The sequence below is a fragment of the Channa argus genome, chromosome 10 (assembly GCF_033026475.1).
Source record: "Channa argus isolate prfri chromosome 10, Channa argus male v1.0, whole genome shotgun sequence".
Lineage (NCBI taxonomy): Eukaryota > Metazoa > Chordata > Actinopteri > Anabantiformes > Channidae > Channa > Channa argus.
Genome location: NC_090206.1, coordinates 23,196,147 through 23,209,791, shown reverse-complemented (window position 1 = coordinate 23,209,791; position 13,645 = coordinate 23,196,147). Strand labels below are relative to the sequence as shown.

The window sequence follows — 13,645 nt, the reverse complement described above, 5'->3', positions numbered from 1 at the left end:
AAAGGTTAAATAATTTGTGCAAATCAGCGACGCCGTGTCCCACACTTGGCTTCATGATGCTATTTATCTGTTTAATTATCCATCTATCTATCCATCTATCAATCAATCTATCTATCCATATATCCATTGGGATTCCATTTCATTTTCATTACTTTCTGATAATGTAGGGTAGAGTGGGTCCATACTCTGCACACTTCCCGTCAATATCGGTGGATTTATGGCTTCATTGTGCGTAACACTGCAAAAGAATATTGCTTCTGCTCGGCTCATAAATCTGACTCAGTATTTGTTTTTTATCCTGTTGGACAAAACAAACCTGACTTTACAAAGCCCGGGATGCCATTCTCCAGCATAATGTGCATCACGGTGGGGCTCCTTGGAAACGGAGAGCCAGTTTTGTTTAAGCCCTGCCTTGACGTGCTCAGCTCTCATTTGGCAAAGGGTTCCTAAATAAACGCCAAATCAAGTATAACCTCCTCCAGAGGCCCTGGCATGAAAGGTTTGGTCCACGGCGCGGCATTAATTGAACATTTACTATGATACATTCAGTAAAGTCCTGCATTATTGTAAAACATGAATTCATTTGACAGTTTTGTTTTCCTTCCAATGTGCATGGTTTGAAAATGTCACACTTTTACGCTAAAACTCGTGTGGTCCAACTGAGATTGTTCCTCAAATGTCAAATATGAGGAGAATTAAGGAAAAGTCCAGTTTGGAAACCGCTTGAAAACCTTCTGTTTAACACCAGACAAGCTGTGTGTGTGCGTGCGTGCGTGCGTGTGTGTGTGTGTGTGTTGGGGGGGGGGGGGGGGGCGGCAGGGGGTGTAAGCTGCGGCTTCTTTAAAACATCCGAGCAAAACAACTGTCCACCAGGGAGGAGGAAGGAAGATGGGAGGGAGGGAGGGAGGGGAAGAAGGTTTGGCTGGATGACCGAATGGCAGCCTTTACGCAGAGGGTTGTCTCACCTGCTGAAACACACTTCGCCATTCAGCACAACAGAGCCAGTGTTTCGCTCCTCACCTCCGATTAATATCGAGCCGGCGTGGTCAGAGCTTCGCTTTCGCCTCTTCTGCTTTGTTTTGCTGCGTCCTCTGCTTTATTTTGATTGCAACGATATCGGGTATCCAGCCGTGCCCTCTGCGTATGGACCTTCTCTGCCACAGGAGGCGAACAAAGCGCATCAAGCCCCTTCAGAAAACTGCTTCCTCCGCCCCCCCACCCACCTCCCCCCCAAAAGAAAACCCAAGGATTTTTGTAAGTACTCGGGATAACCTACTGTCGTCTTCAGGTATTTTTCCCATTGTTAGTGTTCCTTGTGTGTAGCTCACTGGGAAAGAACACACTGGTAAAGATGGATAAGCTTTTCCTTAGCCCGACGGATAGCGTTTTGATTTAGGGAACACCCGATCCCACTGCTGGACAAAAATAATGGCAAGGTTTTGGATAGCGTTGGGCACGTTATTGGTTTCCTGGGAGTAGATCGGGCTTGTGTCGATGCTTGAAAACCGAAACCGAAGCAGCGCTGCAGCATATTTACCAACATTTGATTTCTCAACTTGTGAAATACTATATGAGAAAAACACAGCCGCTCGCTGACGAAACCGATTGACATTACTGACAAAACTATGGAGCACACCGGGATCGAGGAGGTGAACCAGACGCACCAGCAGCAGCATGAGCCCATCAGCTTCGGGATCGACCAGATCCTTAACAGTTCGGATCAGTCCAGCGGCTGCATGCTGCCCAACCGGACCGGAGACCCGGATTACGCGCTGGCCCCCAACGTCTACAGCAATGGGTACAACAGCGTCTACAACCCGGCCTGCTCTATGGCGGCGGCGGCGGGTCTGGCCGGCTCCTACAACGTCAACATGAACATGAACGTCAGTATGAACATGAACATGAATGTCAATGTGAACTCGGGAAACGCCGGTGGAGTGATCCGGGTGCCGGCGCACAGACCCATGCCGCCTCCGCCCCCGCCGCCCGCCGCTGCCGCGCCGCACCCGCCCCCTTCGACGCATCCGCCCGGCATCGGACACGGCATCCCCTCGGTGCCCGGGATGGGGATGGGGAATGCGGCGAACTTCACCTTCCCGTGGATGGAGAGCAGTAGGCGGTTTGCCAAGGACAGATTAACAGGTAAAAAAAAGAGTTTTCTGTGTGACCCCGCAGCACCTGTAGGCCGACTGTGTTTGGTAGCTTGTAAAAACAGATGTAGGCCCGAGGACCAGAGAACGTGCACCTTCACCTGCATGTCACACGGTGATAAACATAAGCCCAAAGCCTCCCGCAGAAAATGCTCAGATTTTTGTTTTCTGTTCAAAAGCCAAACAGTGGTGATAACTTTAGACTGATTTCATTTATACTTGTAATCTAGAACGATTCGTATGTGCACACACAGCCAGTTGTATTATGTTGGAAGGGCAGGCTGATAAACGACACGAGAAATTGGCGTGGACATGCTGATGAATCAGTATTGGACCATCACTCTCCATTTACAGTGGATGACGGATAACGACGTTCCCGGGTTTTTTTTTTGTTTTGTTTTTTTTAGGAGGATGAATGATTTTTTTTTTCTCATTCTTTTTCAATTGAGAAAGCAGGAAGAGGACCCATAATGATAAAACCATATGGCAGATTTAAATCTGTACAACAGCAGCACATACTAACAGCCTATTATTATTATTATTACTACATTCTTATTCAGTGTTATAAAATATAGTCATATTTCCATTCTCAAATGCAGGGGTTTGACACAATTAATATGCATCTTTTTATTTGGAGTCCATTTTCACAGACCTCAAACTCAGTTGGCCCGTTTGGTTTCTCTGCTTTTGACGCCGGAGGAAATAAACACTATTACAGCTGTTAGTATATTACGCAATTATACGACGATTACAGTCACAGACTTACAGTTTATTTTTAACTCAACTGTTTATTCCTTTTTGGGATGAAGGCAACGGCAAAACTTGGCGAAAATGCTGTGTTTTTAAAATGCACATAGCTTAATTAGAAATGATTGCATGTTATTTTAAATTCGGGAACAAATAAGGTCATTTTAAACGTATTTATGGACAACGCACATTGACCAACATGTGCAAAAATTTGCCCAAAGCCTTATTTTAAATTTGTTTTAAATTGTTATCCCTAAATTAGCTGCTTCATTTTACTTTAGTTTGTTTCTTTGTTCAAGCCAATTTAAGCAACTCTGTCTCCTAAAAAAAAAAACAAATTACTGCAAACGCGATTACGTTATTGTCAGGAACGCAATTGTTTATGTATATTATTCACGTGAATGAACGAAACGGTGCTTTCATTAAGAGGAAGGGAGCTGACAGGAGGTGGTTGGGGGGGGGGGGCGCCGGGGGCATAATGTACAGGACTGTCAAGCCGATGACCTGGTCCCGGAGCCCTGCGTCTGGCCAGGCCCAGGCAAGAATACCGCTGGATTTTGGATTAGAGCAAGATCGTGGATGTGTTCAAAAGCCATAAAACATTTGTTTTTAATGTGTAGAGAGTCTGTTAGAATGTTCTCTATTACACCAGCCCTCGATCTCCCTCTTCCCCAAACCATCTCCTGCACCCGTCCGACCACAACCGTAAAACGCTTTAAGCAAACTGGACATTGCGCTGCACGATCGCGTTTTACGGCAGGAAACGAAACCGGATATTTTGCTGCAAGATCGGATATTTTCTGACAGAGAAAAACACGTCGTCTGGTAAAAATTCATTGATGTGTTCACTATCAACGTATTTGCAACATTAACTCATTACGTGCACAGGAAACGACGTTTTCCAGGAAAACGTAATGGCGTTTGCAGTTTAGTTGTATAGGAAGGTAATTTATAGAAGACAGGGTTGTTTTAAGTGAGGAGAGATGGTGTATATGAAATATCATATAGATATATTTATCTATATGATATATGATAATATCGTATGTTGTTTTTAAAATATTCCTTTAGTTTTTGTGTCCAAAGATAAATTCATACTACTAAACAATCCCATTCTACATTACTTTACGACCTCTTAATGTTTTATAGGATTTAGGATGTTTTGTTTTTTTTGTATTTGTATTTATGTATGAGGAGGTGGTTCCGCTGCTCTTTTTCTCATGACCTCATGGTTATGAAGATGAAAATGAAGAGCATCATAGACCTGCGCACTCTCGCCGCCACCTCCTCACGCATTAAATATTCACCATTTCGTTCCTTCTGCTTGATTAATTATTAAATACTGGGGACGATATGTCAGCTGCAAAAAGATACAGTGTAAATAGGCTTATCAATTTTACTCATAGTCACCGAGGGCCTCTCGTTTAATTTCTCTCAGCTTTGTGTCGCTGTAATCATTTCGCAGCTTATATCTTTCCAGTGTATTGATCAGCCAAAGATCAGCAACACACACACACTCACACACACACAAACACACAACGCACACAGACACACACAACGCGCACACACACACACACTATTCACATTTAGCCTGCTCTGTCTCCTATAAAAGGCCGTAAATCAAATGGACTATCATCTGTCCTGATGGGCAGGGAACCATTTTAAATGCTTCCCTCTGTTCCTTGTTTTTCTCCTGGTTGAAACCAGAGGAGGAAAACGGCTTCGTGCAGGTACAGATTTGGCAGCTTTTTTTTTTTTTTTTTTTTTTTTTTAAAGCAGGGGATGCAAACGAAACCTGTTAAATTGCACAATGTCGTGGCACGCGTTCGCGTGACCTAAATTTGGGTTATACAGTAAATCAGAAAAAACTTGTATCAAAGTGACGCAAAAGTATTAAGGAGCGTGAAATGCATCACTACATGACGCGTTTATATATAAAAGGGGTTCACGCGGAAACACGTTAAACTTGTGGGCGTAAATGTTTTTCCAATCTATTTATATTTTGAAAATGTGCAAATATGTAATATTAATATTAATAATAATAATAATACGAACTCCAAAAATATGACTTGATTTCAGTTGATTTTCGAATTTTGGAACCTGATCTGAACACCATATTTTTATTAATACAGAAATTAAATGCTTGCTGCGATTGAGTTTAAGATTTACACTGTAATAAATTAAAATAGATGTTCCGTATTTATTTTACATAATACATTTTAAATAATAAAGAGGAGACTTTAAATTCACACAGATTAGCAAATGCGCGCTATACAAGTCGTCATAATAGTAATAATAATAATAATAATAATAATAATAATAATAATACTACAATAAGGATCACTGACAATAAACGGAGCCATAAAACACCGTGTGCAGCCCCACACACCAGGTACCACCAATAAAAAACCTAATTAAACCCTTTTTTCTTCTCCACTAAATCTCTGTCTGGGTGTTAATGGCAGAGGAAGATGATTTCCGTGCAGTGTGGAACCTGCGCTCTGTTTGCAGCTGCCCTGGTTCTCGCTGTGACAGAAGACAGTGTCGCTGCCTTTTGTTCCGTATTGTGTAATAAATAGCAATATATGTTCATGTTATATTTCAATATCCCCTTTAGAATCCTTCACGGATATATTTATTAGATTGCTACAAAGGTAATATCCGCAGTGGGGAAGGGAGGCGCTGTCACCGAGAAGTGTTATTAAGTATAAGTGGTTTTATTATGGGAAACATATTCTCCACGGTAGCATTTTATTTTTTGATATGCTTATGCTAAATTGTATTACCCAGGCAGCAGATTTAGTATTCTAGCCCATTTTCTTTTTCATTTGTCGCAGGTGAACAAAAAGTCACACGAGTTGGGGGAATCTTGTGAACATTTTTCAATAATATTAAACTATTTGATGTTTTTGAAACGGTTTAAATGATGTGCTTCAAATACCGCTCAGCTATTTTCAGCAATGCATAATTATAAAGGGGCATAAGTTGTTGATAACTGTATTTTTTAATAGTTGATTTTAAAGTCTGTAGAAAATGCTAAACACGAATTTAAGATACACGTTTTTCAGAGCCATATATTTGCAATAATCTCTCAAACGGTGACAACTTTGCTCCGTGGCCTTTAACATTTCTATATGGATATTTAAATGTAAACTGACCTTATTATAATAATAACATGCATTTTTTTTTTTTTTTTTTTTTGCTATAGCACATAGATAAGGTCACAGATCACCACTGATTATGAATTACACGTAACAACTTTACTTTGGGCTGTGTTATTTCATCAGTACTGGTGCAGTTCAATAGGGATCATGTTTTAATTTAGCTGTTGGTTTAAATCCTGACACCGCACGAGCTCAAACATTGCATCATCGCTGTTCACAGTCCCAGTGAGGCAACAACAAGGCAAAATCCCGAAGACGTATCTAGTTGCTGAACAGTCTTAGTTTTACATCTTTAGTCAAAACACGACTCTTGCAGTATTCGTAGCATCACTGTATCATGTACTTATCAGCATTTTATACACTGTGAGGCTAAGCCACCCTGCAGTTGGCAGGTCTGAAGGCTCCTGCTGCATGCTGGGTTTCTACTGAACGGGTTTGTATGCGCCTGGTCCATTACTTAACCCACAGATGGCCTGAAATAGCCATCTAATGTAGTATTAGTTAGGCCAGACGTGCCGCTGGGAGCAACAACAGGCCTACTCCTTCTCAGCATTGGACCCAAAAGGCTCCAGAGTATTTTGGGCAACGAGAAGCCAACTAAAAACACAGAGTCTTCCAAAAAGAAGCAACTATTAGAGAAATGCTCCAGTAGTAGTGACCATAAGAATGTGACCTCACAGCAGGGATTAAAAAAGAAATTCACTATTAAGAGTCACAGAACTGCTGCAGTCTGAGCACTGTGAGCAAATACTGTGTAGGAAACACCCTGGGATTTTTGTCACTAACTGATGATTAAATGCCACAGATGCCTATCGAGGTCTCAAATGGAATATTAAAGGGATGTGATTACCATTTTTACTACTCTTGAGCATCGGAGCTACACATAACGTGAAACCTGATAAGAATATTACCACAGGTGATTAAAATAATAATGAGAGGGAGCAAAGAAGGAAAAAGACACGGTGGTCACTCTAAATCCAGTGCAAACGACAATGAATGGCCGTGTTTGTATAATTCACAAGCAGCCAGCGTTAAACTTTATGTTCCCTACTGTCGCAGCACATTGCAGCTATTCATGTTTACTTTACAAGTCATTTGCCCGTGTACGCCTCAATTTGCCACTCGTGTTTAGCACCATCAGGGGACGTCAGCAAGCTCCCTGCAAATGACTGCCACACGCATAATAGCTTCATGTTCCATTTTCCATCCAAATTGTCATCATCTGTGCGGCAAATAAATTTTTCAGGTCGCTGAAACTCTGGGAGCAGCGTCAGTATACGTGCCCCCCCCCCCCCCCCCCCCCCCCCAACACCCCCTGGGGACACCTATGCAGATGTTTTCATATTCATTTTGGCTCCTGGTGAGATTTTCTGACAAAACAAAAACAAATAAACACCCTGTAAGACAGGAGGCAGAACAGCTTGCTGGGGAGGGATGACACGAAGACGCAGAGAGCGAGGGAGAGAAAGAGACAGAAAGCGTCTGTTTGGTTTGGTCCCGTTGTTGATTTCCATTCTGTTTCAAAATGAGAATGTGGCTGGGGAGTGGATCTATGGCTATAAACGATCTCATTACATTTATTGATCTTCTGTTTACCCGTGGCTGACAAAATAGACAGGATTCATAGATATTTTATGATGCAGAAGATAAGTTGGTATAAATATCCAGATACAGTGATTTGTGAAAGTGAACCGTGAGGCACTGAGGAAGAAACTGTACGAAGAAAAACACAGGCCCATGCAGTGACTTTATAGGGGTTTTACTATGACAAACATATATTTTTATATGATTTATGTATAGGGAAAAAATAGGTTTATAAGTGTGAAGGCTCAGGCTTATTGCCTGTGTGGAAGATAATTTGTGCAAAAATGTTTAAAAGCCATTGGTCAGAAATACTGCATCCCATTATTAGTGGATGGTGCTTTGGCTGAACATTGTGTGCTTGATTTGTTTTTGCTAAATGTCACTTATTGTATATTGTTGTATTTTTTCAAATAGAACCAGCATTGTTTAAAATGTTATCCAGAGGAGACTGGCAGTAAATAACATTATTGTAGACTCTGTTCATCATTCAGGCCTTCTTCATGTATTTAGCTGCTGTGCACTGGTGCCCGCCTGGCGGCAGCTGCTGCTGCGCTCCAGATGTGGGACCTCACTGTGTCTCCCTTTCCTTTAGGGGAGCAGGCAGAGGAGAGCCGAGCAGGAGAGGCCACAGGGGGGCCGGGGGCCACCGGGTCCCTCTGTCCGCTCCCCAAAGGAGACATCGGCAGGGTCCCTGTCTGGAGCACTGTGGAGACATTAGCCAAGTGCTATTACCCAGAGCTCGCTCACCTGCGAGACGGCAATGGCCTTCTAGCAGACTATCCTTTCCCTAAGGGGGCTTGCCCAGGTGAGTCACCCCCCACCCCCGCCCGCCACGCCTACCAACTGCTTCCCCCACCACTCACATTTGAATCCCGGCTCATTTTTAAGTGCAACCACCATGTAGAGAGTTTTTTCTCAGTGGAAATGACAAAAAGATTGGAAAACAAGCCTTTTAAATTCTGATTTGTATTGATCTTTGTACTGAATCGAAATTTTCACTTGCCATGAGAAAAAAATCTGTCTAACCTTTAATATCCTCTAAACTGATGCTTCTAAAAGCCCCATTATCTATGTCTTTCCCCTTTGAATTGCATCCTATAAAATGTTGGAGTTGGAACAGGAGAATTGTAGTTGTAATCACATTTATCTGCTTCAGCTGGCAGCTTCTGGGCCTTTTCATAGACTCCCTAAACACACAGGATTTTCCAGAGTTAAAACAAAATGACAATAATTTTATCCAACCAAGGACTGGAAAGCAAATAGCATTTATAATCTGAGCGTATACAAACAAAACCTCAAAGGAAATAATTTGATTCTGCCGAACAACAGATCATTCCACTTTAGAAATGAAATAAATAACCACTTAGACTGAGAGACATTATTCTTGAGTCATTTAATGTCCAAACATCTCAATTGCCCATGTTAACATGGATGATTCAAATAAATGATGTGCATGAGGTTCAATTGACCAAGGGAATAGCTTAAAATTCATCCAACAAAGTCAACAAGATTCTCTTTCCCTGCTGTTTTCCAGCTGCTCTCTCACCCTTCTCCGTGACCCGTCGCATCGGCCACCCGTACCAGAACCGGACGCCGCCCAAGAGGAAAAAACCCCGCACCTCCTTCAGCAGGGTGCAGATCTGTGAGCTGGAGAAACGCTTTCACCGGCAGAAGTACCTGGCGTCGGCCGAACGCGCCACCTTGGCCAAGGCCCTGAAAATGACGGACGCACAAGTGAAGACCTGGTTTCAAAACAGACGGACAAAATGGCGGTAAGATTCCAGCAGCGTGTTCATCAGCAGTGTCGTTTGGTGCCTTTTACTTGTGTGGAGGTGCAGCACGGGTCACATGTTCTCGATGTTGTCGCCCCTTATGATCTAGTCAGTGGTGGGTTTTTGTGAAGCTGCAGTGAACCGGCCTCTGTTCGGCTCTTGGGTCCAAAATGCCGAACGGTGTTTGACTTTAAACAAAAGTAAAATGGCCCGCAGCTAAAGCATTCGAGGCGCTGCACAACACAACACCTATTTTGCTTAGCTTAGCTGCCAGATGAGGCCAGTTCACTTGACCAAGCACAATTACTCCTGAAAGGCCTTTTAGAAACTTGCTGTCCAAAGCAATACTGAAACACTCACAGGAGGGATGGACCGCCAAGTCCATAGACACACACACACACACACACACACACACAAGCTCATTTACTTGATTTTAACTGTTGTTTATAGCCATTTGGAGGTAAATGAGTAGGAAATCATATTATGATGCCCTGCCTTTAGTTAAAGGGACAGGATGCATGCTTCAAAACTATATTAGAAACATAATAGATTACCTAAATTACCTAAAGGGTTTTAAGCTTTTTCATAATCAGTTTTGAATTTAAAACACTTAGGCCTTGGCTGGAGAACATGTATGACTGAGTTTATTTGCTCTTTTATTCTAAAACGCAGAAAAATGTTGAAATTTAGTTTGAATATTCCTTTAAAAAAACAACAACTTTTATACAAATGTGTGGAATGAATGCAAGACTGAACGACACGGCGCACGTGTCAAGGGAGCTCATTTCTCTGATTTCCTAGTTTTGTTGAGATTTATGCCATTTCCCCGTTGTGTGCACCTGATAGGATGAGTATGAAGGATGTCTTTGTGTGACAACTACGCTAGTAACAGGAGGATGATCAAATCAACAGGAAGCAAATCAGATTATGATAATGCTGTTAACAATAATGTGTGGCTAATGGATGGGACGTTGGTGTGCATGAAAGACTGTTTCAGAGGTGTGTATCCACCTCCTATTCCTGCCTGCCATTTTTATTTTGCTGCTGATTTGGACGCCGACAGTCTTCTCGTTTGTGGTTGGTGTTGTCGGTTACACCACCTGAATTTTGCAAAGAGTTTTGTGTCAAGAGAATAATTGTAAATATTACAGAAACTTTACCTCAGTCGAAGAAAATATAAGTCTTTATTTCTGACCCTAACTTTTTTGCGTTTCTGGAAAAACCACGCGTCTGTGCTCCTTCCCAACACGGCAAACGTCGATTTCAGCACCTAATGGCAAAGTAAACAGGGTGTGTGTTACTGTTAACACATGCTGTGCTGAAAAGAACAAAACCAACAGATGCAACTCCTCACCTTTAGGCAGGAAGTTGTACTGTGCGTCCCCCCCACCCCCGTTAATTGTGCCAACACCTGCCACTCATCTTGATCAGCTGTCACGTAGCCTCCAGCTGAAGTAACTGGCACAGGTGTTGAATAAAAATTATATGTTTGTTTTTTTAAGGATTGCATCTGCTTTTCTTTTCACTCCTTCACTTAATCTCGTTGCTTTTTTTTTTTTTATATGGTGCCGGCTTCCGTGTTCAGTGGCTGTTGTGCTTCTGTAAATAAAAAGCTCAAAAAATATAATAACAAATCATGTGTCACACTGGTTTATATACGCAAGTTATGTACATACTGTTACTTATGTATATATGTATTTGTTGGAGGTTCCGAGGAGTTCAGAGTACTTTCCTAAATGTTCATTCTCTTACGACCCCAAAGATTTGTCCTGACTTTCAGCTTGCGATTGCTTAAATTTAAACTATATCCTGAGTATTTGAAAAAGACAAATAGTGTTGTTGTGCGCAGCATTAATCGATGTTGTGTACATGCCTCCATAAAAATAAATTACATTAGTCTTATATCCTCCTGCGCTCCCTTTTGTCTCCTCCATCCACCCAGGAGACAGACTGCAGAGGAGAGAGAGGCCGAGAGGCAGCAAGCCAACCGACTGATGCTGCAGCTTCAGCAGGAAGCTTTCCAGAAGACGTTGAGCCAGCCTCTACAGCCAGACCCGCTCTGCCTACACAACTCCTCCCTGTACGCTCTGCAGAACCTGCAGCCCTGGGCAGAAGACAATAAGGTGACCTCCGTCACCTCAGTGGCATCTGTAGTGTGAGCGTGTGTGTGAGTGGCTGTGTAGAGACAGGGAGGGAGGGGCAGAGGGAGGGGATGGAGCTGGGAATGAAATGTGTTTATCAAGAGTGTCGTCAGTGTGAATGGACAAGAGGGACAAATGTCTTCAGTCTATTTCTGGCTTGTCTGACGTTCAAAAAAAACGCAGCACCAGTGTGGGAGTGTTAGAGACAGGAAAACGAAGCTTGCTTTTGGAAAAACAAAATTGAACGGACCTGGTGCTTCCTCACTCATTGATCGTTACCAGCAACATGGTGGGGAAGAATGTGTAGAGAGAGACAGCTATGTGTTACTGCCAAGTCCTACAAAACTCTGTGTGCGGACTTCACAGCACAGGAGCCGCACTGGCATTGCTGCTTGTCCTAATTAAGCAACTGTTGTCATAAATATCTAAAGTGTGTTGAGTCATTTTCCTGCCTTACACCAAGTTTCCGCTTTCCCTTCAGCTGTCGGTCTAAAAGAGAGGAGGACACTTTATCCATAAGTGCCAGGAAACAAATGGACACCTCTGTACATGCCCAACTATCAAGACTGTCCTCTCTTTTGCCTCTGGAACCCACATGAGGCGGCAGAGACTTTCTGCCACAAATGGCATAAAAAAAGACCACCTGTTTTTTCGCTTTTGACTTTGTACAATGTAGTAAATGCATGTTTCAAGCCTTTTCTGTGTGCACTTGGAAGTACCACTGAAGTCAGCTGCCGTCGAGGCGGACGTCCTGCCCGACCGCAGTGCTCAAGTGGTGGTGGATTGGTGAATCTCCCGATGACGGATTCCTCCTTATGTTCAATTTAAAGGTGTTTTATATTAAATGATATTGTGACTTTTGAAAAGATGACAAACCTCTTTGTTTTACTTGCCTCTTTTTTGTCTCATTGGATTTTGTTACTCATGTTCTGTCACCGTTATGAAAATAATGCAGTATCTTATGATTTTAGTGAGGTAGCTCCCCTCATGGGATTGAGCTCTGATTACACATTAAAGATTCAAACCATCCAATGGTAAGATACCACAGACCTGTATCGGAACAACAGAGCAATACCTTTCTTTTTAATCTATAAAAAAAACAGATCTGACAGCTCCCGTGTGTGAATGTGAACGAGGGCATTGCTGAAAAACAGTATGCATGCTCAGCAAAAGCCTCCCTGGATAAATAAAGGTTTGAAAAGTGATGCCAGCTCAAATTTGAATGAGACCAATGAAGGGTGTGTCCGTTGTTACAGCTGCCAAATGAACGTTTGAAATGCAATTGTGAATGAGCCTTAACGGAACATTTGCTCAGAGGTTGGAGAAAGAAACTGAAAAGCAAAAGTAGATATAGTAAATATACTAAGTGCATGTGTTATGAGGCCTTTGCTGCCTTTATCCTGGCTTCAACCTTTCCTTGAAAGACTGAGATGTTTGGTCACAGCACAGAAGCTGCAGCTCGATTCAGTCAAAGCTCCTCTCTTTTTTTGTATCAATGCTGCATTATTTGATGCTCTGCTTCCCATCAATTACACTATAGTCGACATCTACAGGAGGGTTGACGTTGGCTTCCATTGTGTTCTTGGTTTGATATCTTTGCAAATCTATTAAAAATAAAAAAATGAAATAAATCACATGTACATAAGTATTCACAGTCTTTGCCATGACACTCAAAATTGAACTCTGCTGCATCCTGTTTCTACTAATCATCTTTGAAATGTTTCTGAAACTTGATTGGATCAGTCCACCTGTGGGAAATCCAGTAGATTGGACATGATTTGGGAAAGCATGCACCTGTCTGTATAAGGTCCCACAGTTAACAGTGCATGTCAGAGCACAAACCAAGTCATGAAGTCCAAGGAGGTCCAGATCTGGGGAAGAGTACAGAAAAATGTCTGCAGTATTGAAGTGGGGTAAGTTTGAAACCACCAGGACTCTTCCTAGATCGAGCTGGCAGGCCAAACAGAACGATCGAGAGAGAAGGACCTTAGTCAGCGAGAGGACCAAGAACCCAATTCGAAAAGTTACAAAAATAACCTAATTTTGAAGGCGCTCCAGCATTTCTCTGTAGAGAGAGGAAAACCTTCCAG

General features: G+C 42.5%; 1 protein-coding gene across 3 annotated transcripts; it reads left to right on the top strand.

Annotated features, from left to right (window-relative positions):
• The first annotated feature begins 908 nt into the window (after positions 1-908).
• tlx2 (T cell leukemia homeobox 2) lies at positions 909-13,139 on the top strand. Of its 3 annotated transcripts, XM_067519380.1 has the most exons (5): positions 911-2,142; positions 8,235-8,447; positions 9,177-9,414; positions 11,357-11,537; positions 12,037-13,139. In XM_067519380.1, exons 1-5 carry the CDS (start codon positions 1,626-1,628, stop codon positions 12,046-12,048), a joined length of 1,161 nt encoding a protein of 386 aa, XP_067375481.1. In that variant the 5' UTR covers positions 911-1,625; the 3' UTR covers positions 12,049-13,139. The 3 variants fall into 3 exon arrangements, with proteins under 3 accessions (XP_067375480.1, XP_067375482.1, XP_067375481.1); XM_067519379.1 differs by lacking the exon at positions 12,037-13,139 and having other exon boundaries at positions 909-2,142; positions 11,357-11,588; XM_067519381.1 differs by lacking the exons at positions 8,235-8,447; positions 12,037-13,139 and having other exon boundaries at positions 909-2,142; positions 11,357-11,588.
• The last annotated feature ends 506 nt before the right edge of the window (positions 13,140-13,645 follow it).